The sequence below is a fragment of the Salmo trutta genome, chromosome 23, assembly GCF_901001165.1.
Source record: "Salmo trutta chromosome 23, fSalTru1.1, whole genome shotgun sequence".
NCBI lineage: Eukaryota > Metazoa > Chordata > Actinopteri > Salmoniformes > Salmonidae > Salmo > Salmo trutta.
The window spans coordinates 42,231,838-42,259,689 of record NC_042979.1 but is presented as its reverse complement, the minus strand read 5'-3'; the positions used below and the strand labels follow the sequence as shown (position 1 = coordinate 42,259,689).

Genomic DNA, 27,852 nt, shown 5'->3' with positions numbered 1-27,852 from the left:
CAACAAAAGCAAGTTGGCATGCTCTTGCAAGGATTTTAATTCACAACCTCTCCTTTAGGAATTCACGACCATAACAACTACTACAACTATTTCTAAACTATCTTCAGGGGGACCAAGATTAGGAACACCTTTGAATGGTCTACAAAGCATTTTATTGTTGTATTGTTACTCCACAACATAATATGTTATCACAACTCTATTAAAAGGACATTCTATACAAGTTGTCACTTCATTCGTGCTATTTGATGGGAACTAGCCCCTACACACCTCAAGTTTGCTCTTTCAGGCCCACAAAGGCAAAAAGAAAAATGTTGCTCCTCTGGGATTTGAACTCTCAAACCTTCCTGTCAGAGATCAACCACCATAACCACTACTCTACCAGTCAGACTGAGTTAACATAGAGCATTTGGATGTATTGAGACTTTCCCCCTTTTCACACGCTATTATTACCTTACAACCTTATTCTAAAATCGATGACATTTTAATTTTCCCTCAATCTACACACAATACCCTATAATGACAAAGCAGAAATCGGGTTTATACATTTTAGCAAATTCATTCAAAAAAATTTAAAAAAAAGAAATACCTTATTTACATAAGTATTCAGACCCTTTGCTGTGAGAATCAAATTGAGCTCAGGTGCATCCTGTTTCCATTGATCATCCTTGAGATGTTTCTACAACTTGATTGGAGTCCACCTGCGGTAAATTCAATTGATTGGACATGATTTGGAAAGGCACACACCTGTCTATATAAGGTCCCACAGTTGACAGTGCATGTCAGAGCAAAAACCAAGCCAAATCAAATTTTATTTGTCACATGCGCCGAATACAACAGCTGTGGATCGACCTACCCCCGCCACACCAACCTCTCAGAATGCTCTCGATGGTGCAGCTGTAGAACTTTTTGAGGATCTGGTGACCCGTGCTAAATATTCTCCTGAGGGGGAAAGGTGTTGTCATGCCCTCTTCACAACTGTGTTGGTGTGTTTTGACCATGATAGTTCGTTGGTGATGTGGACACCAAGGAACTTGAAACTCTCGACTTGCTCCACTTCAGCCCCATCGATGTTAATGGGGGCCTGTTTAGCCCTGCTTTTCCTACAGTCCGCGATCAGCCCCTTTGTCTTGCTCACATTGAGGGAGAGGTTGTTGTCATCAGGCCAGGTAGCCCTGAGGCATGGTTCCAGGGCTCAGGTCCTCTGAGAGGGGAGGGAGAGAGAGAGAGAATTAGAGGGTGCATGAGATAGGAGAAATACTCCAGATATAACAGATTGTGTCAGAGGGCTAGGGTCGAACTATTGCAGCATAAATACTGGAGGCTGAGATACGAGGGGTAGGGAGACACTGTGGCCCCGTCCAATGATCCCCTCCGGACAGGGCCTATGATGTAGTAGACCCTATAAGAAAACATTGTTACTTTTTGCATTTATTATGCTTTAAGTCTTACATATACACAAAAACAACACATTTGTCAATTTTGGTGGAAGTTGGCCCTTAGCTAACCACAACTTTCCTGTCAAAGACGTTCATGAACTACGACAGCTATAACTTCACGATCTGACAGTGTGGGGTAGAGAAATTCCAACTAACGGGTGAAAAATTAACCGGGTTTTTTCTGTGTATATGCAGAACTGTATACAAATACACTAATAATGCATCCAGTCTCAGGTTATTGGTGATACTTTCCATTCTGCCCTTTGACCCCTTGCAAAGGGCCTTAAATTTCCACATTCTGGATGACATCCTGACCAACTTTGTTCGCATTTCATTGTTTGATCTAGCGTGTGACTATTTTTTCCCCAGCACCTGTCCCATGTTGGCTGACCTACTGTGCAGTTAAATGGAAAGGTGCTACATGATGTGGACATGACATGTGATTTGGGATGAGGGGAAATGTCAATCAATGACAATTGAAATTGCTCATTTATTCTGCACATCGCTATATTTATTCATGTAGACATACCTTGAATATGTGGGTGAAGCATTTCATTTGTAGTCTTTCTTAATTTGTCGTTTTGAAATATATTTAACATCATTTGCTGGGATGTCTGTAAGAAATCACTTATGATTATCATTATTTCAATTTAGTGTAATGACATCACTCACTTCTCCTGAAGGGTGCACATAATATGATTCACTATTCGCCATAAATGTAAAGGCATTATATTAGCATATGCATGGGCCAAAAGGAGTTTCCAACATAATTGAAAAGGAGCACTTTGGGAGAACTGAGATGTTTGGTACTAATTACTGCGCAACTCCTTCCTCCCTCCTTGAAGTAATTACTGCTTAGACAGGAACGGGCAGGTGAAACCAAGGCCTCCACTACATGGTTTTAACCTGTCTAGTCATTTCTAAATCAGGGATTACTTCTAGGGAGGAAGAAAGGAGGGATGTATGTAAAAGATTGAGCGAGCCACTGTGGAAGCTGCACAACCCAATCCTGTTATTTGCATATAATATACTTTTGTCCTCTGACCTGTATGCTGTCTGTAACCATTCCACAGATATCTCGTACAGTGGAAACACTTGAGCCTCACTCCTACTCCAGGTAAATTCATTAGCATGAAGTTTGATACCCATATGACCCCACTCAACCCCAGGGGCCAAGTGTCAACATTCAATCTAACCTGGGGCCTTATATATCAAGTGTCTCAGAGTAGGAGTGTTCCTCTCAGATCAGTTTACAATAATAAGATTATAGACACATCCTAGATCAGCACTGACTGTGAGATGATTGGTGGATGAAGTCCCAGGTCCCCTTCTGTCCATGTTATGTTGTTCATTTGGATCTTAACATGCCTTTTGGGGGCCCTAACCGATAAAGCTGATCGTAGAACAGTACTCCTCTGTGCGCATTTATGAATTCAAGCTACCAATTAGTATTTGGTAGCATTGCCTTTAAATTGTTTAACTTGGGTCAAATGTTTCGGGTAGCCTTCAACAATAAGTTGGGTGAATTTTGGCCCATTCCTCCTGACAGAGCTGGTGTAACTGAGTCAGGTTTGTAGGCCTCCTTGCTCGCACACGCTTTTTCAGTTCTGCCCACAAATTTTCTATAGGATTGAGGTTAGGGCTTTGTGATGGCCACTCCAATACCTTGACTTTATTGTCCTTAAGCCATTTTGCCACAACTTTGGAAGTATGCTTGGGGTCGTTGTCCATTTGGAAGACCCATTTGCGACCAAGCTTTAACTTCCTGACTGATGTCTTGAGATGTTGCTTCAATATATCCACATAATTTTCCTACCTCATGATGCCATCTATTTTGTGAAGTGCACCGGTCCCTCCTGCAGCAAAGCACCCCCACAACATGATGCTGCCACCCCCGGGCTTCACGGTTGGGATGATGTTCTTCGGCTTGCAAGCCTCGCCCTTTTTCCTCCAAACATAATGATGGTCATTATGGCCAAACAGTTCTATTTTTGTTTCATCAGACCAGAGGACATTTCTCCCAAAAGTACAATCTTTGTCCCCATGTGCAGTTGCAAACCGTAGTCTGGCTTTTTTATAGCGGTTTTGGAGCAGTGGCTTCTTCCTTGCTGAGTGGCCTTTCAGGTTATGTCAATATAGGACTCGTTTTACTGTGGATATAGATACTTTTGTACCTGTTTCCTCCAGCATCTTCACAAGGTCCTTTGCTGTTGTTCTGGGATTGATTTGCACTTTTTGCACCAAAGTACGTTCATCTCTAGGAGACAGAACGCATCTCCTTCCTGAGCGGTGTGACGGCTGCTTGGTCCCATGGTGTTTATACTTGCGTACTATTGTTTGTACAGATGAACGTGGTACCTTCAGGCCTTTGGAAATTGCTCCCAAGGATGGACCAGGCTTATGGAGGTCTACCATTTTTTTTTCTGAGGTCTTGGCTGATTTCCCCATGATGTCAAGCAAAGGTAGGCCTTGAAATGCATCCACAGGTACACCTCCAATTGACTCAAATGATGTCAATTAGCCTATCAGAAGCTTCTAAAGCCATGACATAATTTTCTGGAATATTCCAAGCTGTTTAAAGGCACCGTCCTAACCGACTTGCCAAAACTATAGTTTGTTAACCAGAAATTTGTGGAGTGGTTGAAAAACGAGTTTTAATGACTCCAACCTAAGTGTATGTAAACTTCCGACTTCAACTGTATATACATAAACTGTATGAAATTATTTGATATTGTAAGCCATGAAATGTAGATTAAATATTTGTGCAATGAAAACTGCAGAAAAATACAGTATATATATATATATATATATATATACAAATGGAATGTAGTGGAGTACTTTAAATACATTTTTTGTTAAGTAATTTACACCACTGGACTTGAAAGGAACACCTCAATTACCTTGACTAACCCTCGCTATTGTTATTTTACTGCTGCTCTTTAATTATTTGTTACTTTTATTTCTTATTTAACACGTATTTTTCTTAAAATAAATTGTTAGTTAATGGCTTGTAAGTCAGCATTTCACTGTAATGTCTACACATGTAGTATTCGGCGCATGTGATTTGTTACACATGAAAACATGTTGTGAACCTGGTGTGACATTATTGAAACTGTGCTGACACCTGGTGGACATCAACAGGAACTACACCACACACACTATAAAACAGATGGGACGCTTTACCTACATTGCTCTTTTTTATTAGACACTAATATACATGTCCAATATACAGACATTCAAAAGTCGTAATGTAAAGCACAAACGACTGGAAAGTTCTTCAAAAGCAGCTGTAGTGAGTCAAGCATCTTGAGGTTACCTGAAATAGATTAAAGCATATATTTTCTAATGTATTTAACTAGGCAAGTTGAACTCAACAACATCGACACAGACAGAAGGTACCTGCTATATTTGGGGAAACAGGATTAACACAGAGAGAACTTGGCAAAATACATTGTATATTTTTGTAGTACGAGTAGGCTGGTATATACAGTATCATCGGTAACAATTGTGTAGAAGCCACCTAGCTAATAAAATACTGGGGCTGGCGGTCATTAGTTACATTTCAATCATAGCGATAGCCAAATTGAGGCGCAAGAGAGTTCACCGGCGAATACCGGAAATAATAACTAAATCAACGAACGAGAAATGGTGGAGGCTATCAGAATGAAGAGAGACGTTTTTCCGAATAAACATGGTGAGTGAAAAACGTCTTTACATAGCCCACTCCCTACCCGGTATCTCGTTCTACCGCTATACGACTTTGTATGCAACCTTGATATTTCTTACGTTTTTGGAACGGATTCCTGCTTACAATCAGAAAACGAAAAAAGCTAGAAAGTCAGGGAGAATCGGAAATGCAAAATAAGATGGAGGATTGTGATTGCGAAATGAAGGGTAGAGTCCTAGATAACATCAACTGTTAAACAATGGAGAAAAGACTTTTTAGTTGTTATGGTTAAAATGAGCAGAGCAGTATTCCACTCCTAGAGGACTTCAGTAGTGTGCTGAACCAATTTACACGTCCATTTCTAGTAACAAGACCCACCAGAACTAATAATACCACCTGATGCTTCAGATAGTGTGGGCAAGTGTTGTTACTGGTGTAGAGGTCTGCGCGGCACTGATGTCGGCACCTACAGCTATTCATACCGAACCCGCTGCTTTCTGTCCGACTCACCCGCTACCGCAGGACCTGGACCCAAACCCAACCCGTCCCGCTACGTTTAGGCGTATGCGCCCCATAGGCAATATCAAAATGCACAGAAATAGGTTAAATTACCAGAGATTCTCACATGGCCCTTTATTAGGCTTCCGGTATTACTAGACATAGTTTGAAGAGCGCAGAGTTGGACTTGAACTTTCTCTTCATTCAATCAATAACACTTATTTCTAAAGCCCTTTTTACATCAGATGTCACAACGTGCTATACAGAAACTCCAAACAGCAAGCAATGTACTCTCTTAAACTATTACGTTGTATAACCTACCTTTTAGGAGTGGGACGATTTTTCAGGCGGAGAAAAATATGGGTGTTCAATATTTATTTATAGGCAATGTAGTAAACTATAGTCTAATCCTATTTAGGAAAGTGCCTACTCTACTTCAGACCACTCTCACACGACATGTATGGCTACTGAACTGGAAGCAACACGGTTTCCAGGCAGAGACTAAATGGACGGTTTCCAGGCAGAGACTAAATGGACGGTTTCCAGGCAGAGACTAAATGGACGGTTTCCAGGCAGAGACTAAATGGACGGTTTCCAGGCAGAGACTAAATGGACGGTTTCCAGGCAGAGACTAAATGGACGGTTTCCAGGCAGACACTAAATGGACGGTTTCCAGGCAGACACTAAATGGACGGTTTCCAGGCAGAGACTAAATGGACGGTTTCCAGGCAGAGACTAAATGGACGGTTTCCAGGCAGAGACTAAATGGACGGTTTCCAGGCAGAGACTAAATGGACGGTTTCCAGGCAGAGACTAAATGGACGGTTTCCAGGCAGAGACTAAATGGACGGTTTCCAGGCAGACACTAAATGGACGGTTTCCAGGCAGAGACTAAATGGACGGTTTCCAGGCAGACACTAAATGGACGGTTTCCAGGCAGACACTAAATGGACGGTTTCCAGGCAGACACTAAATGGACGGTTTCCAGGCAGACACTAAATGGACGGTTTCCAGGCAGACACTAAATGGACGGTTTCCAGGCAGACACTAAATGGACGGTTTCCAGGCAGACACTAAATGGACGGTTTCCAGGCAGACACTAAATGGACGGTTTCCAGGCAGACACTAAATGGACGGTTTCCAGGCAGACACTAAATGGACGGTTTCCAGGCAGACACTAAATGGACGGTTTCCAGGCAGACACTAAATGGACGGTTTCCAGGCAGAGACTAAATGGATAGTCAATGTTTATTGAATAATAAAATGTGCAGGCTCGCTCACCATGGTAGTCTGTGCGCCCGTTTTCCTTTTCAATGATTAGCCATTTTTTGATTGTACTTTGACTCACGTTGTTTGAGCGCCCTCCACTTCTTTCCATTATTAGTATTTATTTTTCAGACACTGTAGTAAACTATAGTCTAATCATATTTAAATGAATGTGAAGGTAACTGCCACGTGATTCCCCACATGCCTAGGTAGACTATTTCATTGAAACCACAGGTATAGGCCACCAGGCGCACTTGCTCGGCCAGCTGGGAGAGTCGGCGACTGAAGTTGAAGCAGTGAATTGTGAGTGTTCATAATGCGACACTAGGTAGGCTAACGCACACAAAGCAGAAAGATCCCCGTTTCACAATAATCTGCGGGACAACAAAAACCTTTTCAACCGTCTTCTCAGTCTGACCGCGCCGCAATGTGTCCGGACTCGCAGGTTCCAAATGGTCGTGAGAAGTCATAGTTTATGTACATTGTTATATCCATATTTGTAGTGCACAAATTAAACGTTTTTCTCCTATTCATGGAAACTCCGTTGACTAGGCTTGATTGAATAGGACCCTCAGTCTGAAGGCAAGTTGCTCCAGTAGTTCATAGTAAAGTCAATAATACTGATGAATGAAAATGTAACAATGTATTATGTTCAGAGTCAGCACATTGACAAAATCACAGGAGGAACAAGAAACTTCTCTCCAATTTTGGGTGATAAATGTTTATAAAATGAAATTCCATGGTTGAATTGCAGACACCTATCCAATCGTCTTAGGTTTCTATAAGTGCCTATAAGGGGTAGGAATAGGGCTGTAGAGGTTTATTTGAAAAGGACCGAACATAATATCACAACTGGTTTCTGCCTCCAGCAAAACCTCATTGGCTCTATGTGATGTCCTATTACAGGGGGGTTGCAGGAGCCTGTGTCTTGTAGAAAGGGAAGGAAGAGGAGGTGCTGTTATAGAATGTATGGTATGTGAGCAGGTGAACTTGAATAATATGCCCATGTTAATTAGTAACTAACGTCTAGTTATTGCAATATCACACTCTATTCTAGTAAACCAGTAAGAGGACAGTGACCTCCAGACAGGAGCAGCAGACCTGAGTTGGTCATGAGACAGAAGATAACTTTCCAGACCAGTTCACCATGTCAGCAGCTGTGCAGGGGGTCAAAGACCAACAGTAAAGATCAAACCGGAAAATTCAAGTTAATACACACTCAACCTTCAGAGTGGCTGTTCAATAAGTGAAATATGCAATTACATGTTAAACGTGACAGTAGGATCTCGCTGCCTCATGCTTGCTCTGCACAACAATAATACCCATTGTAAAAAGCACATCTGAACTATCTTGGCTTAACGATAAGAATCTTTCACCATTTTCCTTCCTCCTCACTAGGCACAGATGTCAGTTCTACGTCTACTTTGGAGTAACATTTGTTTGAGTTGTCAACGGACCGTGAAATCAACAAATGTCACTATGTCGTTGGATTTAGGTTAGAAGTTGGATGAAAAAAAGACTAAATGCCCTTACGTTGATAACTTTTTGCAAATTTAATCCATTTTTCACATTGATTCAATGTCATCACATTGCTTTTTTTTGGTTGAAATGATTTGGAAACAAACACACAAGACAATATTGATTCAAACCGTTTTTGCCTAGTGGGTCATGTCTTCAACTCACCGATCAACAATGGAGACACCTGTCCCTGAGCAGCTGCTGGCCATTCTAGAGGACAACCTGTGTGAAAAAAAACTTAAGAAATTCAAATGGCACCTGGTCCAGGGTGTAAAAGGTTTCCCTCAACACATCCCAAAGGCCCGGCTGGACAAAGCCGACCACCAGGACACTGTGGATAAGATGGTGGAGACTTACGGCCTTGAGGGCGCAAAGAAGATCACACTGGAGGTCCTGAGGAAGATGGAGCTGATTTATGGCCGTAATATGTGGACAGAACCAGCAGGTTAGATGATTTACAAACATTTAAAGGGACAATAGTCATCATCATAATAGTCATATTGTGTTAGTATTGAAATGGCTATGGTCTGGCCTGTTCAAGAACTACAAGTTATACCCATTAGCTTATGTCATGTTCATGACAATATTATGATGCTGGGATGACATACAGTTAATGTGTTTCAGAATGTATTGCCAAAATTCATGGTATCAATGTACGTACATTTTGTTTAATAAAGGTTTGGGGTTGGTGCTCCATTGTAGTTTTAGCACGGCTGTGATGGTCGACGGTACTACTCAGATAGCGCCTTTATATATGACCTCAGCACGTGCTTAAAGCCATGCTAAAACCACCATAAATCACACAGCCTCTCTCTCCCCTCTCTCTTTCTCAGGCCGGAGTGCTCCAGCAGTGGTTCAACAAGTCAGAGGTGAGCAATACAAATGAACACAATGGCTACATTTGACACGTGGCATGTCATATTCTGTTTGTAAAGTGGTTTTCTGGTTGAGAACCAGATAAACGTTGTCTTTTTTTTTTTACAACAAGTACAAAACCTGAGCAAAAGACGACATAATGATGTCAAACACATGCAGTTATCATGCCCATTATATAAATAACTAGGGGCACCGTGCCCTGTGGGCAGTCTGTCATCTGATTAATGCAATTTCATCTGATGACTGTAATCATTAAAAAATATGACTGAAATTACCACAGAATCTTTAACTCAATAACCCGTCTACTAATAAACTATGATCAACTTCCTGTCTATTTGAAATGTAACGATTATTTTGCTTATGATCACTGTCACCCTATGTGTTGAGCTATTCAATTGTCATAAATTATTTTGTTACAAATGCAACTGTGACCATGTAAAGAATTGTTAGGCTACTCATTTGAAGTCCTCAGGTGGACACCTTGTGTGACCAAAAGTCTGTGTGAGACCTGGCACAGTAAAATCATTTTGTTGCAAAAGCTGCCGCCTCCCATACATCATAGAACGCTCTTCAGCATCATTTAAAAAACAACATGTTTTACCCATACTCCAGCAAGCCATCACAGGTGTGTAGAATCTGTAGAAAAGCTTTTCTTGTGCCGAGTTGCGGTAGCTCTGTAAAGTCCTGAAATGGGATCTTTGGGCTTCGTTTGAATGGCACATGGGAGTTACCACAGGTTATGTTGATGAGTCCTTCCTTTTACCTGGGCCTTTTCCCATATTGGCCTAGAACATATAGGCTACACTACAGGCTTATCAGTTTTGATAATCTAGCCGAGGCTACTTATTAGCCTACTGTCTGGAATTTATCTTGCGTTGGTCTGCAAATGTGATCAAAAATGCATGTGTTTTATTATAGGCTAAAAGTGTAAAGAATGTAAAGAATAAACTGAATCTATCTTTGTTTCCCCTTGCAATTGAAGATGAACTGAAATCGTACCTAAAGAAGAAGTATGACCAAATATATGAGGGGACGTCAAAGAAAGGGGATTTCGTCTATCTAAACAAGATCTACACTGAGCTTTACGTGATAGATGGGGCCATGGGAGGGGTCAGTGGTGATCATGAGGTCAGATGTCTGGATTCCAGAACACCAGCCACAGGAGAGACCGTTAAGCTCAGTGAAATATTCAAACCCCAGCCTGATCAGAAGAAACGAATCAGAACAGTGATTTCACTGGGCATCGCTGGCGTGGGAAAAACTGTCTCTGTTCAGAAGTTTATTCTCGACTGGACAGAAGGAAAAGAGAACCAGGATATTGACTTCATCATTCCACTTCCTTTTCGCCAAATCAATAAAATAAGAGAAGAAGACTGCAGTCTGATTGACCTGCTTCATCAGTTCTTCCCCTTCATGGAACCAATCGATACTCTGGAGGAAGGTTTTAAGGTTCTGTTCATCTTTGATGGTCTGGATGAGAGTCGACTCCCTCTGGCCCTTAATCATAATAAAGATGTGGCTAAAGACACAAAAACAGCTCCGCTGGACGTCCTGATCACAAACCTCATCACAGGACAGCTCCTCCCTTCTGCTCTCATCTGGATCACCTCCCGACCTGCAGCAGCCAATCAGATTGATCGAAACTACATCCACCAGTGGACCGAGATACGAGGGTTCAATGACCCTCAGAAGGAGGAGTACTTCAGGAAGAGATTCTGTAATGATGACCAGGCCTACAGAATCATCAACCATATAAAGTCTTCAAGGAGCCTCCACATTATGTGTCACATACCAGTGTTTTGTTGGATTTCAGCCACTGTTCTGAATGATATCCTGGGTAAAACAAAGAGTGGAGAGATGCCAAAGACTCTGACTAAAATGTACGAACACTTCCTGCTCTGCCAGACTGATAAAATGACAGAACAGAAGTATCCCACAGGTAGTAAAAATGCTGTCCTTCAACTAGCAAATCTAGCATTCTGTCAACTGCAAAAAGGACAATTGATTTTCTATGAGAAAGACCTGCGAGAGAGTGGTATTGACATTGAGGTGGCTATAGTGTACTCCGGTGTGTGCACTGAAATATTTCTGGAGGAGGAGAAAGTGTTTAGCTTTGTGCATCTGAGTGTTCAGGAGTTCCTTGCAGCTCTGTATGCTTACCACTGTCACACAACAGACAACAACAATGTACTTCTCCCAAAGCTGACAAGGAAACATTCAATATTTTGTTTTGGATGTATTCCACAGTCTTGGACATCTGTGTTTGACTTACATAAGACGGCAATCGACAAAGCCTTAGAGAGCCAGAATGGACACTTGGACCTTTTCCTCCGCTTTCTGCTTGGTCTTTCACTGGAGTCCAATCAGAGACTCCTGAGTGGAATCCTACCAGAAACAAAGGACAGAGAGGACATTGAGAAAACAGTCAGCTACATCAAGGAGAAAATCCAAGAGGGCCATTCTCCAGAGAAGAGCATCAACCTGTTCCACTGTCTGAGTGAGCTGAAGGATGAGTCTCTGGTGCTGGAGATCCAGAGCTATCTGAGATCAGGGAGTCTGTCAGTGAATGACCTGTCACCTACACAGTGGTCAGCACTCACCTTTGTGTTAATGACATCTGAGGAAACACAAGAGGCATTTGACCTGAAGAAATACATCAGATCAGAGGAGGGTCTCCGGAAGCTGTTGGCAGTCATCACCTCCAGCAGGTGTGCTCTGTAAGTAGGCTCCTAAAGTTGAAGTTGGTCTTTGTATATCCCAGGGACACAAGTTATATTTTGGTCTCCATAAAATCATCAAATCGTATTTGTCACATGCGCCGAATGCAACAGGTGTAGTAGACCTTTATAGTGAAATGCTTACTTACAAGCCCAACAATGCAGTTAAGGAAAAATAAGTGTTTAAGTAAAATTTTTTTTTTTAAAGTAACAAATAATTAAAGAGCAGCAGTAAAATAACAATAGTGAGGCTATATACAGGGGGTACTGGTACAGAGTCAATACAGTACATGTAGGTAGAGTTAGTGACATTTCCACATGTTTGATCTGCTCTTTCCAAAGTAGAATTGACAATATTTAAATGAATTGCACCATCCTTGCTAATTTCAAGTGCTTGCCACCAGACGAGTAATGAAATGGATGTGCCATTCAAAATGTAAAAATGTAAAGCAGACACCTCCATCAGGGAGAGTGATAGATCCCAGAGGGATACTACTACTTTATACAACGGGTGGGTCTAATCTTGCACTCTGATTGGTTAAAACCGCATTCCAGCCGGTGTCTGTTCCACAAGTTACCACCGGCTAAAGCTATGACGTTGAAATGCCTGTTTACTCTGTTCCATCTCACTGTCTCATCAGCCCAGCCAGACAAGTATAAACTTGATCTCCCATTTCTTTTAGACTAGCAATTGGTTTTCAGTAGCGGAGATTTGTGAAAAACCTGCGGTCTGTCTCTCTGACATTTGCAACATTGTTTGAATATTGAAATTCGATCTCCAGCTGTCCCATAGTAATGAATGAGTCGGGGCGAGACACAGACAGACAGACAGACAGCTTTTCTCAGGTAGCTGAAATCATGAATTGGCATCATTTTTATGGAAATGTCAATAGAAAACAGGTAAGACGAAACAAAATGCAGCTAGTTTGCTGTCTTTCCAGCTTCAGTTTGAAGTGATTGTGTTAGCTGTGTTGTTGGCTAGCTCCTCTGAACAACAGTTTCCTGACGAGTAAGCACATTTTCTATGCCAAGAGTCATCACGCCTCATTAGCTTATTGTTATGGGTGTATCCAAATAAATGTCACTAGAAAACAGTTAAACAAATGCAAATGCAGCTTCTGTTGTTATTCTGGCTGCACTGTTTGACGTAACTGTATGTTAGCTGTAGTTGGCTAGCTAGCAAGCAAGGGATAAGAACGTTGCCAGCTAGTATGACAATAGAAAATTAAGACTGAACAGCTGGGTCGCGTCCATAGATACAGAACGAAAAGACTGAACGACTGGGTCGCGTCCATAGATACAGAACGAAAAGACTGAACGACTGGGTCGCGTCCATAGATACAGAACGAAAAGACTGAACGACTGGGTCGCGTCCATAGATACAGAACGAAAAGACTGAACGACTGGGTCGCGTCCATAGATACAGAACAAAAAAGACTGAACGGCTGGGTCGCGTCCATAGATACAGAACGAAAAGACTGAACGGCTGGGTCGCGTCCATAGATACAGAACGAAAAGACTGAACGACTGGGTCGCGTCCATAGATACAGAACGAAAAGACTGAACGACTGGGTCGCGTCCATAGATACAGAACGAAAAGACTGAACGGCTGGGTCGCGTCCATAGATACAGAACAGAAAGACTGAACAGCTGGGTCGCGTCCATAGATACAGAACAAAAAGACTGAACGACTGGGTCGCGTCCATAGATACAGAACTAATAGACTGAACGACTGGGTTGCGTCCATAGATACAGAACAGAAAGACTGAACAGCTGGGTTGCGTCCATAGATACAGAACGAAAAGGCTGAACGACTGGGTCGCGTCCATAGATACAGAACAAATAGACTGAACGACTGGGTTGCGTCCATAGATACAGAACGAAAAGACTGAACGACTGGGTCGTGTCTCTGGCGAACGACCAGCCGGCCTGGGTATCAACCCTAGGTTTTTGTGTCAGGACTATATCTCGTGGAAGGATGAAATAGTATGAAAAAATACATCAAAATAATGTTTTTCATGAAAATATGTCAATCATTATTTGAATATGTGGTAACACTCGTGCCAATATGTCCCCACAACACCGGCTTCTCTGGCATTATCACTTAAATACAAGACACCTCCATCAGAGAGGGATGGATCGGAGAGGGATGGATCAGAGAGGGATGGATCGGAGGGGGATGGATCGGAGGGGGATGGATGGATCGGAGGGGGATGGATCGGAGGGGGATGGATGGATCGGAGGGGGATGGATCGGAGGGGGATGGATCGGAGAGGGACGGATCGGAGAGGGACGGATCGGAGGGGGATAGAGCGGAGAGGGACGGATCGGAGGGGGATGGAGGGATGGATCGGAGAGGGATGGATCGGAGGGGGATAGAGCGGAGAGGGATAGAGCGGAGAGGGATAGATCAGAGAGGGATACTACGACTATATAAGATGTTTTAAACACAAAATAGTTGATATTAGAGGAGCCGATACTGCCATGTGATTTGATGTATAGCATTGTTGAAATAAATGTTTCATTCTGCTTTAGCTTAAACGACAAGTGCAGTTAAAAACGTTATTTTCTTGTGTTTAATGTATATTTCCACAATATGAGGTTGTCACAATTTCACAGTATTATTCCAATGTTGATAATGCCCTTTTAGTGTAAGAGCTGGTTGAAAAGACCACCTGAAATTTCAGCCTGTTTTGGTGTGAGGGAGTTTTGGCCTGCCTGGTGACATCACCAGGAGGTGAATTAGTTAATAGATCAATAAGAAAGAGTTCCAAACCTCTCTGCCAATAACAGCTCGTTGTCAGTTTTCCCCTCCCCACTCAGACCACTCCCAGACATCCCTAACAAAATTCAAAATTCTTGCTTGAGAAATTGCTCTTGCTAAGAAGCTATTTTGGTTTATTTTTGACCGTTTTGATTGTTTTCAATCACAGTAAGGTACATAATTGTTACCCAGAAATGATTTGATAATGAGGTCAAAACTGCTGCATTGGACCTTTAATGCATACACTATGAGAAAGAGTTATGCAATTTAACATGTGTGTCATTCTGTAAAAAACATTCTTCTCCAGACTAGATAGCTGTAACCTTACAGCAAGATGCTGTGAAATGTTGGCAAAAGCTATCGGCTCAAACTCCTGTTACATGAAAGAGCTGGACCTGAGTGACAATGACCTACAGGATTCAGGAGTGAAACTGCTCTCTGCTGGTCTGAGGAGTCCACTCTGTACACTGGAGACACTAAGGTGAACAATTCTGGACTTGAATTGGGCTCCGTTTATTTGTTCAATTGCGCTTTCTTTGTTCATATTTGTATTTTTTTTCAGACTGAATAGATGTAACCTCACAAAGAACTGCTGTGTAGCATTGGCCTCAGCTCTGACTCTGAGGCCAAACGCCTCACACCTAAGGAAGCTGGACCTGAGTGACAACAATCTACAAGACTCGGGTGTCCAGAAGCTTTCTGATAGACTGAATGATCCACAATGTAAACTGGAGACACTGGGGTCAGTTGCTTTGGGTTATATGGGGCAATTTTCTAGTACCTTATATAAAATGTCTGTAGCTATCATAATGTATCAGTATGAGTGTTCTCAATGTAGGCTTGAATAAAACGTTATCTAGCCTTTGGTTTATACCTGTGAACTGAAGAAGAGTTGATGATGGCAACTGTTGCCACAGGTTGTCGTTCTGCGGAGTCACAGAGAAAGGCTGTGCTTATCTGGCTTCAGCTCTGAGGTCAAACCCCTCCCACCTGAAAGAGCTGGACCTGAGCTACAATCACCCAGGAGACTCAGGAGTGAAGCTGCTCTCTGCTGGACAACATACAGTCAGGTGGGTCACAACAATACATACTGTGAAATGGGTGATAAACACTAATACTACAAAATATTAATTCTGTGCATTCTCTGCTCTTCTCTTACTAGTTTTCACCCTGGGGGAGAATACTGGTTCAGCGTTAGATGTAAGTGTGTTCGACTTTGCTCTCAGTCTGCATGTTAGCGCTGGATTAAAATTATACTAAAAAAGAGTTCTGTACTTTGCCCTCAACAGCCTCAATTTGTCAGGGCATGGACAAAGGTGTCGAAACACACTGGCCCATGTTGACTCCAATGCTTCCCACAGTTGTGTCAGTTGGCTGGATGTCCTTTGGGTGGTGGACCATTCTTGAGACACACGGAAAACTATTGAGCGTGGAAAACCCAGCAGCGTTGCAGTTCTTGACACAAACCAGTGCGCCTGGCACCTACTACCATACCGCGTTCAAAGACACTTAAATATTTTGTCTTGCCCATTCACCCTCTGAATGGAACACATACACAATCCATGTCTCAAGGCTTAAAAATCCTTCTTTATCCTGTCTCCTCCCCTTCATCTACACTGATTGAAGTGGATTTAACAGGTGACATCAATAAGGGATCATAGCCGTCACCTGGATTCACCTGGTCAGTCTGTCATGGAAAGGGCAGGTGTCCTTAATGTTTTGTATACTCAGTGAACAGAAATATAAACACAACATGTAAAGTGTTGGTGCCATGTTTAATGAGCTGAAATGAAAGATCCCAGACATGTCCCATATGCACAAAAAGCTTATTTCTCTCAAATTGTGTGCACATCCCTGTTAGTGAGCAATTCTCCTTTGCCAAGATAATCCATCCAGTTGACAGGTGTGGCATATCAAGAAGTTGATTAAACAGCATGATCATTACACAGGTGCACCTTGTGCTGGGGGCAGTAAAAGGCCACTCTAAAATGTGCAGTTTTGTCACACAACACAATGCCACAGATGTCTCAAGTTTTTAGGGAGCGTGCAATTGGCATGCTGACTGCAGGAATGTCCACCAGAGCTGTTGCCAGATAATTGAATGTTCATTTCTCTACAATAATTTGGCAATACGTCCAACCGGCCTCACATGATAATGCACGGCCCAATGTCCCAAGGATCTGTAAACAATTCCTGGAAGCTGAACATGTCCTAGTTCTTCCATGGCCTGCATACTCACCAGACATGTAACCTATTGGGCATGTTTGGGATGCTCTGGATTGGCATGTACGACAGCATGTTACAGTTCCCGCCAATATCCAGCAACTTTGCACGGCCTTTGAAGAGGAGTGGGGCAACATTCCACAGGCCACAATCAACAGCCTGATCAACTCTATGCAAAGGAGATGTGCCACGCTGCATTAGGCAAATGGTGGTCACACCAGATGCTGACTGGTTTTCTGATCCACGCCTCTACTTTTTTTAAGGTATCTGTGACTAACAGATGCAAATCTGTATTCCCATATGTGAAATCTATAGATTAGGGCCTAATGAATTTATTTCAATTGACTGATTTCCTTATATGAACTGTAACTCAGTAAAATTGTTGCGTTTATATTTTTGTTCAGTATATATTAATGTTTCATCTTAAATGTCCATTTAGTTAGGCAATTTATGTTAATAATTCTTAGGACTCCAATCTCGTTTGATAAAATTGATATAGCTAATATTTAGAATCTCAATTGGCTTGATTTAGTTACAAAATAATGAAGTGGACAGTTCTTTACTTTAAAGGTTACATTTCCCTAGCGCCATCCCTTGACTAAAATATGTGATGGGGCTACCGTTTTGTTGTTTTTCCAATCCCAAACTGTTGTTTTAACTGTGCGCTCCGTAACTCAAAAAACAACAAAATGGCTGTCTGGCATCTTTTTGAGGGGTTAACAGCTAAGGGATGGGGCTGGAGAAACCACTCTCAAATAGACCAGAGCTATGGATTAAAGGACTGACCGTCCATGAGATCAAAATGATCATTTTAATTAACCGTGTTTTGAAGCAATCGTGTTTTTTTTTTAAATTTATTTTGTACAATTACTAATTATGGACTTAATAATTTTGTACAATTATTAAGTCCAAAAATGGATGTACCAATTCCAGATTGCCCCTTGAAGACTAATGATTAATATCCACTGTATCAGTATGCATTTTAATAGAGCACAGTTTAAATTACTTGCTTACACTTTACATCGTTATGTAAATAATGATAATTTTTTTTCCTTCATTCCTCCATCAGATGCCTGTAACCTCACACTGGACCCGAACACAACATACAGAAATCTATCTTTGTCTGAGGAGAACAGGAAGGTGACATGGGTGACCAGGAAGCAGCCATACCCTGATCACCCTGAGAGATTTGACTACTATCAACAGGTGCTGTGTAGAGAGGGTCTGACTGGCCACTGCTACTGGGAGGTCGAGTGGAGTGGGAATAGGGTTGAAATAGGTATGACATATAAAGGAATCAGCAGAAGAGGACAGATAGATGACTGTGTTTTGGGACACAATGACAAATCCTGGTGTCTAGATTGTGATGGTAACCAATACACTGCCTGGCACAATGATGAGGACACTGCCATATCGGTCTCCTCTCACTCCAACAGAGTAGGAGTGTCTCTGATTTGGTCGTACGGCAGTTTGACCTTCTATAGCATCTCTTCTTCTAACACTTTGACACACCTGCACACATTCTGTACCAAATTCACAGAGCCCCTCTACCCAGGGTTTTATATTACAAACAACTCTTCAGTGACTTTGTGTCATAGATACCGAATGAGAAGTTCCCAGGCTCAATTTCCACCGCATATAGGCAAGAGCCTGATACACTATGCAACAGAGTGAGACTTGAAAGGAGCGCACCTTAAAATCGAGGTGGGAGAGAGAGAGAGAGAGAACCTGCTACAGTTGTTTAGATAGGATTTAGAAAATTAAGATTCTGAGTTTATAAAATTGAAAACAATTTTTAAGATGCATACTTTCACATATCATTAAGTCCTGCATTCAGACTACGAGTCCTGCATTCAGACTACGAGTCCTGCATTCAGACCACGAGTCCTGCATTCAGACCACGAGTCCTGCATTCAGACCACGAGTCCTGCATTCAGACACGAGTGCCAGAAATGTTCCAAAAAGCGGAATCAAAGCAGAATAGTAAAACTTGGGGCTTGTGGAATGGAATAGAGCTGATCACAGGCTATGGGATCAAATGCAAGTCTGAATGAGCAGGACTTGTCCATACTACTCTCTCTATATGACGAATGATAATGTTAACCTCATCCCACCCATAGCTGTCACTATTGATGAGGAAACACCAATCTAGGTGCTTTAAACCAAATACAGCATCTGGTCCTGATGGGGTTAAACCACAGGTGCTGTGTGAGGTCCTGATGGGGTTAAACCACAGGTGCTTTGTGAGGTCCTGATGGGGTTAAACCACAGGTGCTTTGTGCGGTCCTGATGGGGTTAAACCACAGGTGCTTTGTGAGGTCCTGATGGGGTTAAACCACAGGTGCTTGGTGAGGTCCTGATGGGGTTAAACCACAGGTGCTGGGTGAGGTCCTGATGGGGTTAAACCACAGGTGCTTTGTGAGGTCCTGATGGGGTTAAACCACAGGTGCTTGGTGAGGTCCTGATGGGGTTAAACCACAGGTGCTGGGTGAGGTCCTGATGGGGTTAAACCACAGGTGCTTTTTGAGGTCCTGATGGGGTTAAACCACAGGTGCTGGGTGAGGTCCTGATGGGGTTAAACCACAGGTGCTTTGTGAGGTCCTTCATTACACACATGTTGTCTATGTTACTCTTTATGGCAAATATCCCAGTGGGTGCAAAACACCACGCATAATCATGAGAAGTGTCAGTCTGTAAAAAGGCAAATGCAGGGCAGCAATTCAGGCCAATAGCACTGACCTCAGTCACAGATCATGAAGTGTTTTGAGAAGGTTGTTCAGGAGCAAGTCTGTGCTTTCCAGGACCCTCTACAATATGCCTACAGGAAAAAGATAGGGGTTGATGACCCTTTGCCCTGTTTTTGTTTATCTATTTTAACAACCATATTTAAGATGTGAATACTAAAGGTGGACTGATGATGTCATCGTTTATTGCTCTTTATTGTTTTATATGTGTATTATTGATCCTTCTGAAGTGATGTATTGGACCTGTACCTGTTACTTAAGATGGGACAGAGGTCCTCCACGATTAGCTAATGTATTGAGGATGTATTGTACAGTCATTTGGTATTTTATTAGGATTTCCCATTAGCTGTTGCAAAAGCAGCAGCTACTCTTCCTGGGGTCCACACATGACACAAGAACACCATTAGACAAGAACAGCTCAAGGACAGAACTACATACATTTCAATGCATGCACACTTCCATTGATTCTATTGGATTTAGTCTATTCCAGTGAATCTTTTGGCTCTTATAGACTGTATTATACAGTCTCTTATGAACTTGTTTCATCAGTCACTAGTACTCTGCTCATTGTCTTTGCTGGTAACATCACATTTCTCCTCTGGGGATTAATTCATCTCTCGTTAACAGACGTTCCATTTCTACAATTAAGCAAGATTTTAGTTCTGGGTTAGGGATGAATGAATGTAACAGGACTGTGTCCATGTACATCTCAGATGCTATCTGGTGAGTGCAAGTTGATTACCTGTTTGTTGTGAATAAAAATGGCTGACCAAATGGAAGCGTTGAACTATCCAGGGATACTTAAATAGATTTAGCAATAGGAACACTTTTTTTGTATTACACGACACTTGATGTGACGTCACAGAGGACAAAACAATCTATAAAAAAATGTTTTGTTTATCTGAAATAAATCATATTTAACAATGTAATCAAGTCTCAAGTAGTGATTTTCTACTGAAAGAAAATAAAGGCCTATAGATGCGGTAAAGAGGTCAATGGAACAGAGACCATGGGGGATAGAAGGATGCTGGATTGGTGCACAAACAACAATCTGATCTAACAAGGTGGATATTCATCAAATCAGTCATGATTGGTGTATATTAACAGGCCCACAATGTGGTTACTAAAGTCAGATTTAGATATCTGGCTGTTTTAGCTGCATAACATTTAGAAGTAGTCCGTTTTCAGGTTTAGAAGGTGTGACTGCTAAATGCTAACTCCTGTTCGTATAATTTAAGCTGGTAGCATAGCTAGCATACAGAAATCTGTGGTGGTAGTCAAAGTTGTTTTTAACTGTAATGCAGTTGATTGGTGACTATGACATGAACATGTATTGGGTTTAACATCCATACAAGCGTTATACTCCGATTTTACATCAACATACATATATATATATATATATATATGTGTGTGTGTGTGTGTGTATTTCACAGTATATTACCCTAAATGTAGGATAATTTTGCTGGGGGGCAATCAGGAGATTCGGGATCTTTCCCCAACACGTTTCCATGGCATTTCCATTGTTTTGGTTGAGTTCCATTGACCTCTTTACTGCATCTATCAAATTGAATACTATCAAACAACTATGATGTAATAAAGAATGACATTTTGATAGAACATGACTTATGCCATAACAAATGAGGTTCCAGGAATTCCACGACATGGCATTATTTCATTCTGTGCTGCTGAGCTGATCTTTTCAAGTTTCAAGTTGTATTTATTACACTCGTGTGGCAGTCACTACAAAGTGAGATCCATACAACATATTCATGGAAAAAAATAACAAATTTAAAAAATGCAAATCAATAATGTCCTGCATTCTTTAAAGTGACTCATTAATCAATGAGCAGAAATATGGGTTGACGACCTCATGTACCATTCTAGACTTTGGTATAGTCAGTGGGTTTTGGCTGCGGGAGTTCCTGCCTGACACTTTGATTCAGTCAGGGGGTTGCAAGTCTCTGAATTTAGATTTTAGGAGGCTGACAGCGAAGTCAGTACAGAGTTGTGTCCGTCTTCCATGAAGCCGGAGTAAGGTCAGGGTTTGAAGGTCCTCAGTATAACTGGAGTATCCTCCTAGGATGGTGAGGCATGCTCTCTTCTGAAGACGCCCCAGGCCATCAGGCTGGCCATGGGTTAGTGAGCTGTGCCAAGCAGGAAGTAAGTGCTCAAACGGTCTTCCTGTGCAACATGGAACCTTTTAAGGCAGCGAAGGAGAAAACGTTTTCTGTTGCACTTCGTCCTTCTGTACCATTACCCCTAAAATCTTTACACTATCACACACTTTGAGATCCCGGAAGTCCAGAAGTCAGTGGTGATTTGAGCTACAGCTTACAAGGAACGGAACACGGATATGGACGCATACAAGAAATCCCGCTACGACCTCCAACGAGACATCAAACATGCAAAAGGACAATATGAAAGGAAGGTGGAATCCTATTACACCGACTCCAACGCTCGTCGTATGTAGCAGGGCTTGCAGATAATAACAGATTACAAAGGGAAACCCAGTCGTGAGTTGCCCAGCAATGCAGAACTCTAGAACGAGCTAAATTAATGGCTTTTATGCTCACTTTGATGAATATACCACTGTGCCTTGCGTAAAAGCCCTTGTTTTCCGCATGACTGTGTGATCTCGCTATCCGTGGCCGATGTGAGCGAAACATTAGAAACAGGTTAACAATCACAAGGCTGCCGGGCCAGGCGTAATACCAGGCTGTGTTCTCAAAGCATGCACAGATCAGCTGGCAAGTGTCTTCACTGACATGTTCCTTGTCCCAGTCTGTTTCAAGTTGACCACTATTGTCCCTGTTAACAGGAGCTTCAAGGTAACATTCCTAAATGACTATCGCTCTGTAGCACTCACATCTGTAATTATGAAGTGCTTTGAAAGGCTGGTCATGACATTCCAACATCATCAAGTTCGCTGACGACATTACGGTGATAGGCCTGATCACCGACGGCGATGAGACAGCCTATGGCGAGGAGGTCAGAGATATAGCAGTGTGGTGCCAAGACAACAACCTCTCCATCAACGTCAGTAAGACCAAGTAGCTGATCGTGGACTATAGGAGAAAGAGGGGAGAGCACGCACCCATCCACATCAACGGGGCTGTAGTGGAGCGGGTCGAGACCTTCAAGTTATTTGGCGCCCACATCACGAAGGATTTAAGATGGTCCACACACACCCACAGTCGTGAAAATGGCACGGCAGCGCCTCTTCCCCCTCAGGAGGCTGAAAAGATTTGGCGTGGGCCATCCGATCCTCAAAAGGTTCTACAGCTGCACCATCGAGAGCATCTTGACTGGCTGCATCACTGCTTGGTTTGGCAAATGCACCACTCTTGAATGCAAAGCGCTACAGAGGGTGGTGAGGACAGCCCAGCACATCAATGGGGCCGAGCTCCCTGCCATCCAGGACCTCTATATCAGGCGGTGTCAGAGGAAGGCCCGAAAAATTGCCAAAGACTCCAGCAATAGACTGTTCACTCTGCTACTGTACCATCCTGCAAATGGTACCGGAGCGTCGGCTCTCGGACCAACAGGCTCAGAGACAGCTTCTACCCCCAAGCCATATGACTGCTAAATAGCCAGACTGCTATATAGTCAATTAATGGTACCCTACGCACACTCAGACTATATATACACACACCATATACACACTCACACACTACATTGACACTCCCACACATATTCACATAAACTACATACTCACATATCAACAACACAAATGCACGAACACACTTTTACATTCATAAATTGCTGCTTGTTATTATCTATTCTGATGCCTAGTCACTTTACCCCGCCTTCATGTACATATCTAACTCAAATACTCCGTACCTCTGCACATTGATCTGGTACTGGTACTCCCTGTATATAGCTCCACATTGATCTGGTACTCCCTGTATATAGCTCCACATTGATCTGGTACTGGTACTCCCTGTATATAGCTGCATATTGATCTGGTACTGGTACTCCCTGTATATAGGTCCACATTGATCTGGTACTCCCTGTATATAGCTCCACATTGATCTGGTACTGGTACTCCCTGTATTTAGCTGCATATTGATCTGGTACTCCCTGTATATAGCTCCACATTGATCTGGTACTGGTACTCCCTGTATATAGCTGCATATTGATCTGGTACTGGTACTCCCTGTATATAGCTGCACATTGATCTGGTACTCCCTGTATATAGCTGCACATTGATCTGGTACTCCCTGTATATAGCTGCATATTGATCTGGTACTCCCTGTATATAGCTGCACATTGATCTGGTATTGGTACTCCCTGTATATAGCTGCATATTGATCTGGTACTGGTACACCCTGTATATAGCTGCATATTGATCTGGTACTGGTACTCCCTGTATATAGCTCCACATTGATCTGGTATTGGTACTCCCTGTATATAGCTCCACATTGATCTGGTACTCCCTGTATATAGCTCCACATTGATCTGGTACTGGTACTCCCTGTATATAGCTGCATATTGATCTGGTACTGGTACTCCCTGTATATAGCTGCATATTGATCTGGTACTGGTACTCCCTGTATATAGCTGCATATTGATCTGGTACTGGTACTCCCTGTATATAGCTGCATATTGATCTGGTACTGGTACTCCCTGTATATAGCTTCACATTGATCTGGTACTGGTACTCCCTGTATATAGCTGCATATTGATCTGGTACTGGTACACCCTGTATATAGCTGCATATTGATCTGGTACTGGTACTCCCTGTATATAGCTTCATATTGATCTGGTACTCCCTGTATATAGCTTCACATTGATCTGGTACTGGTACTCCCTGTATATAGCTTCACATTGATCTGGTACTGGTACTCCCTGTATATAGCTCCACATTGATCTGGTACTGGTACACCCTGTATATAGCTGCACATTGATCTGGTACTGGTACTCCCTGTATATAGCTGCATATTGATCTGGTACTGGTACACCCTGTATATATAGTGCATTCGGAAAGTATTCAGACCCCTGGACTTTTTCCACATTTTGTTACGCTACAGCCTTATTCTAAAATAGATTAAATAGTTATTTTTCCCCTCATCAGTCTACACACAATACACATGACAAAGAAAAAACACATTTTTGGCAAATGTATTGAACATTAAAAATTGAAATATCACATTTACATTAGTGTTCAGACCCTTTACTCAGTACTTTGTTGAATCAGCTTTGGCAGCGATTACAGCCTCGAGTCTTCTTGGGTATGACGCTACAAGCTTGGCACACCTGTATTTGGGAAGTTTCTCCCATTCTTCTCTGCAGATCCTCTCAAGCTCTTTCAGGGGGATGGGGAGCGTCGCTGCACAGCTATTTGCAGTTCTCTCCAGAGATGTTAGATCGGGTTCAAGTCCGGGCTCTGGCTGGGCCACTCAAGGACATTCGGAGACTTGTCCCAAAGCCACTTCTGCGTTGTCTTGGCTGTGTGCTTAGGGTTGTTGTCCTGTTGGAAGGTGAACCTTCACCCCAATCTGAGGTCCTGAGCACTATGGAGCAGGTTTTCATCAAGGATCTCTCTGTACTTTGCTCCGTTTATCTTTCCCTCGATTAAGACTAGTCTCCCTCCAGACGTGACGCTTGGCATTCAGGCCAAATAGTTGAATCTTCGTTTCACCAGAACAGAGAATCTTGTTTCTCATGTTCTGAGAGTCCTTTAGGTGCCTTTTGGCAAACTCAAAGCGGACTGTCATGTGCTTATTACTGAGGAGTGGCTTCCTTCTGGCCACTCTACCATAAAGGCCTGATTTGTGGAGTGCTGCAGAGATGGTTGTCCTTCTGGAAGTTTCTGCCATCTACACAGAGGAACTCTGGAGCTCTGTCAGAGTGACCATTGGGTTCTTGGTCACATCCCTGACCAAGGCCCTTCTCCCCCAATTGCGCAGTTTGGCCAGCCGGACAGCTTTAGGAAAAGTCTTGGTAGTTCCAAACTTATTCCATTTAAAAATGATGGAGGCCACTGTGTTCTTGGGGACCTTCAATGATGCAGACATTTTTTGGTACCCTTCCCCAGATTTGTGCCTTGAAACAATCCTGTCTCGGTGCTCTACAGACAATTTCTTCGACCTTGTGGCTTTTTTTGCTCTGACATTCACTGTCAACTATGGGACCTTATATAGACAGGTGTGTGTCTTTCCAAATCATGTCCAATCAATTGAATTTACCATAGGTGGGCTCCAATCAAGTTGTAAAAACATCTCAAGGATGATCAATGGAAACAGGATGCACCTGAGATTCATTTTGAGTCTCATAGCAAAGGGTCTGAATACGTACGTAAATACATTTGCAAAAAATGTCAGGATAGAGGGAAAGATGAACAGAACAAAGTACAGAGAGATCCTTAATGAAAACCTGATCCAGATTCACCTTTCAAAAGGACAACGACCCTAAGCACACAGCCAAGACAACGCAGGAGTGGCTTCGGGACAAGTCCTTGAGTTTCCCAGGCAGAGCCCGGACTTGAATCCGATCGAACATCTCTGGAGATACCTGAAAATGGCTGTGCAGCAACGCTCCCCATCCAACCTGACAGAGCTAGAGAGGATCTGCAGAGAATGGGAGAAACTCCCCAAATACAGGTGTGCCAAGCTTGTAGCGTCATACCCAAGATGACTTGAGGCTGTAATCGCTGCCAAAGGTGCTTCAACAAAGTGTTGAGGGTCTGAATACGAATACTTATGTAAATATGATTTCAGTTTATTTTTTATGAACTACCAAACATTTCTAAAACCTATTTTTGCTTTGTCATTATGGGGTGTTGTGTAGATTGAAATGAAACAAAAATAGCTTCTTAGTAAAGAGCAATTTCTCAAGCAAGAATTTAGCTAGGACTGTCTGGGAGTGGTCTGAGTGGGGAAACTGAAAACTAGCTGTTATTGGCAGAGAGGTTAGGAACTGTCTTTTCTTATTTATTCTATTAACTCATTTACTGCCTGGTGATGTCATCAGGCATGCATAAACTCCATCCCAACAAAACAGGTTGAAATTTCAGGAGGTCTTTTCAAACAGCTCTTACACTTTTATATATACATTTTTTTGTGGCACTTTGGGTTTTTGAAAAGCGTGTTACAATTAAAAATATATATTATTATTGAAGTCAGACAAGGCATGTCTTGGTTGAATAGACTTTTAGGCCAGTATTCCACTGAGTGACTTGTACTGAACCAACTGACAGGTCCATCTCCAACACAACCGCTGTGTCAGTCTGGAATTCTGGAATATCTTAACTGGCATGTTCTCCTCTCTTCCTGAATGTGTGCTGCCATAGAAATAGAATGAATACAGCGAGTGTCCCCATTCCACAAACACTCTTTTGCTTGTTTCAGCGAGGAGCAACAAAGTTTAATCACGTTAAGAGTCCATGTTACAGCAGAAACTGACTCAACCGCACGAACCAGTCTTCAGTTAAACGTTTGACAGTTATTTTCTTTTCATGACGGTCTTCATCCATAACCGCCGGCTCCGCGGTAATTGTGCTAGCCCTATCCTCCAGAACAAGTCCTACCACATGATGCTTCGGACACTGTACTCAAGGAAAGTGTTCATGGTTTTGATAGGCCTTCACCTAAGAGTTATGCGCATCTTTGTCCTGTACTGACTACCGTAATTTCCGGACTATTAAGCGCACCTGAATATAAGCCGCACCCAATGAATAAAAAAAAAATATATATATATATATTTTTAACATAAATAAGCCGCACATGTCTATAAGCCGCAGGTGCCTACCGGTACATTGAAACAAATGAACTTTACACAGGCTTTAACGAAACACGGCTTGTAACAAAAATAAATAGGCTTTAACGAAACACAAAAAATAAAAAATTAGCAGTAAACAGTAGCCTACCAAGAAAGTCATTGGTCACCATCTTCCTCCTCCTGTGCACTGAAACCATCTCCTTCGGTGTCGGAGTTGAATAGCCTCAGAATTGCTTCATCCGATATTGGATCGTTTTCATTGTCGCTCTCGTCACTTTCATCCATAGGCAAATCCCCCGCTGAGCCCTCTTCAACACGCAGCAGTCCAGCCTTTCGAAACCCGTTGATGACAGTGGATTTTTTGACAATGCTCCACGCTGTCAGGACCCACTGGCAGACTTGACCATAAGTTGCTCTTCGTATG

General features: G+C 42.4%; 1 protein-coding gene and 1 long non-coding RNA gene across 8 annotated transcripts; one reads left to right on the top strand and one right to left on the bottom strand.

Annotated features, from left to right (window-relative positions):
• Nucleotides 1-4,618: 4,618 nt before the first annotated feature.
• LOC115160090 (uncharacterized) lies at nucleotides 4,619-6,161 on the bottom strand. The gene is made up of 2 exons (XR_003868996.1): nucleotides 5,923-6,161; nucleotides 4,619-4,752 (listed from the first exon to the last, which is right to left on the bottom strand). It is a non-coding gene; the product is annotated as an uncharacterized LOC115160090 (long non-coding RNA).
• On the top strand, nucleotides 4,843-20,638 carry LOC115160089 (NACHT, LRR and PYD domains-containing protein 3). Of its 7 annotated transcripts, none has more exons than XR_003868995.1 (10): nucleotides 4,843-5,130; nucleotides 8,530-8,830; nucleotides 9,219-9,254; nucleotides 10,244-11,978; nucleotides 15,050-15,223; nucleotides 15,305-15,484; nucleotides 15,660-15,812; nucleotides 15,905-15,942; nucleotides 18,035-19,143; nucleotides 19,179-20,638. XR_003868995.1 is itself a non-coding variant. In XM_029710388.1 (10 exons), the coding sequence occupies exons 3-10, from the start codon at nucleotides 8,536-8,538 to the stop codon at nucleotides 18,637-18,639; spliced, it is 3,216 nt and encodes a 1,071-aa protein (XP_029566248.1). In that variant the 5' UTR covers nucleotides 4,843-5,130; nucleotides 8,266-8,362; nucleotides 8,530-8,535; the 3' UTR covers nucleotides 18,640-20,638. The 7 variants fall into 7 exon arrangements, 4 of the variants coding, with proteins under 4 accessions (XP_029566248.1, XP_029566244.1, XP_029566246.1 ...); XR_003868993.1 differs by having other exon boundaries at nucleotides 18,035-19,178; nucleotides 19,214-20,638; XR_003868994.1 differs by having other exon boundaries at nucleotides 18,035-19,481; nucleotides 19,552-20,638.
• The last annotated feature ends 7,214 nt before the right edge of the window (nucleotides 20,639-27,852 follow it).

What these genes read in the sequence shown, in the direction of transcription:
- LOC115160089 (XM_029710384.1), top strand. An exon ending in TGTAAACTGGAGACACTGGG is followed by an intron (nt 15,485 to 15,659) that starts GTCAGTTGCTTT and finishes CTGTTGCCACAG; the next exon opens with GTTGTCGTTCTGCGGAGTCA. An exon ending in ATACTGGTTCAGCGTTAGAT is followed by an intron (nt 15,943 to 18,034) that starts GTAAGTGTGTTC and finishes TTCCTCCATCAG; the next exon opens with ATGCCTGTAACCTCACACTG.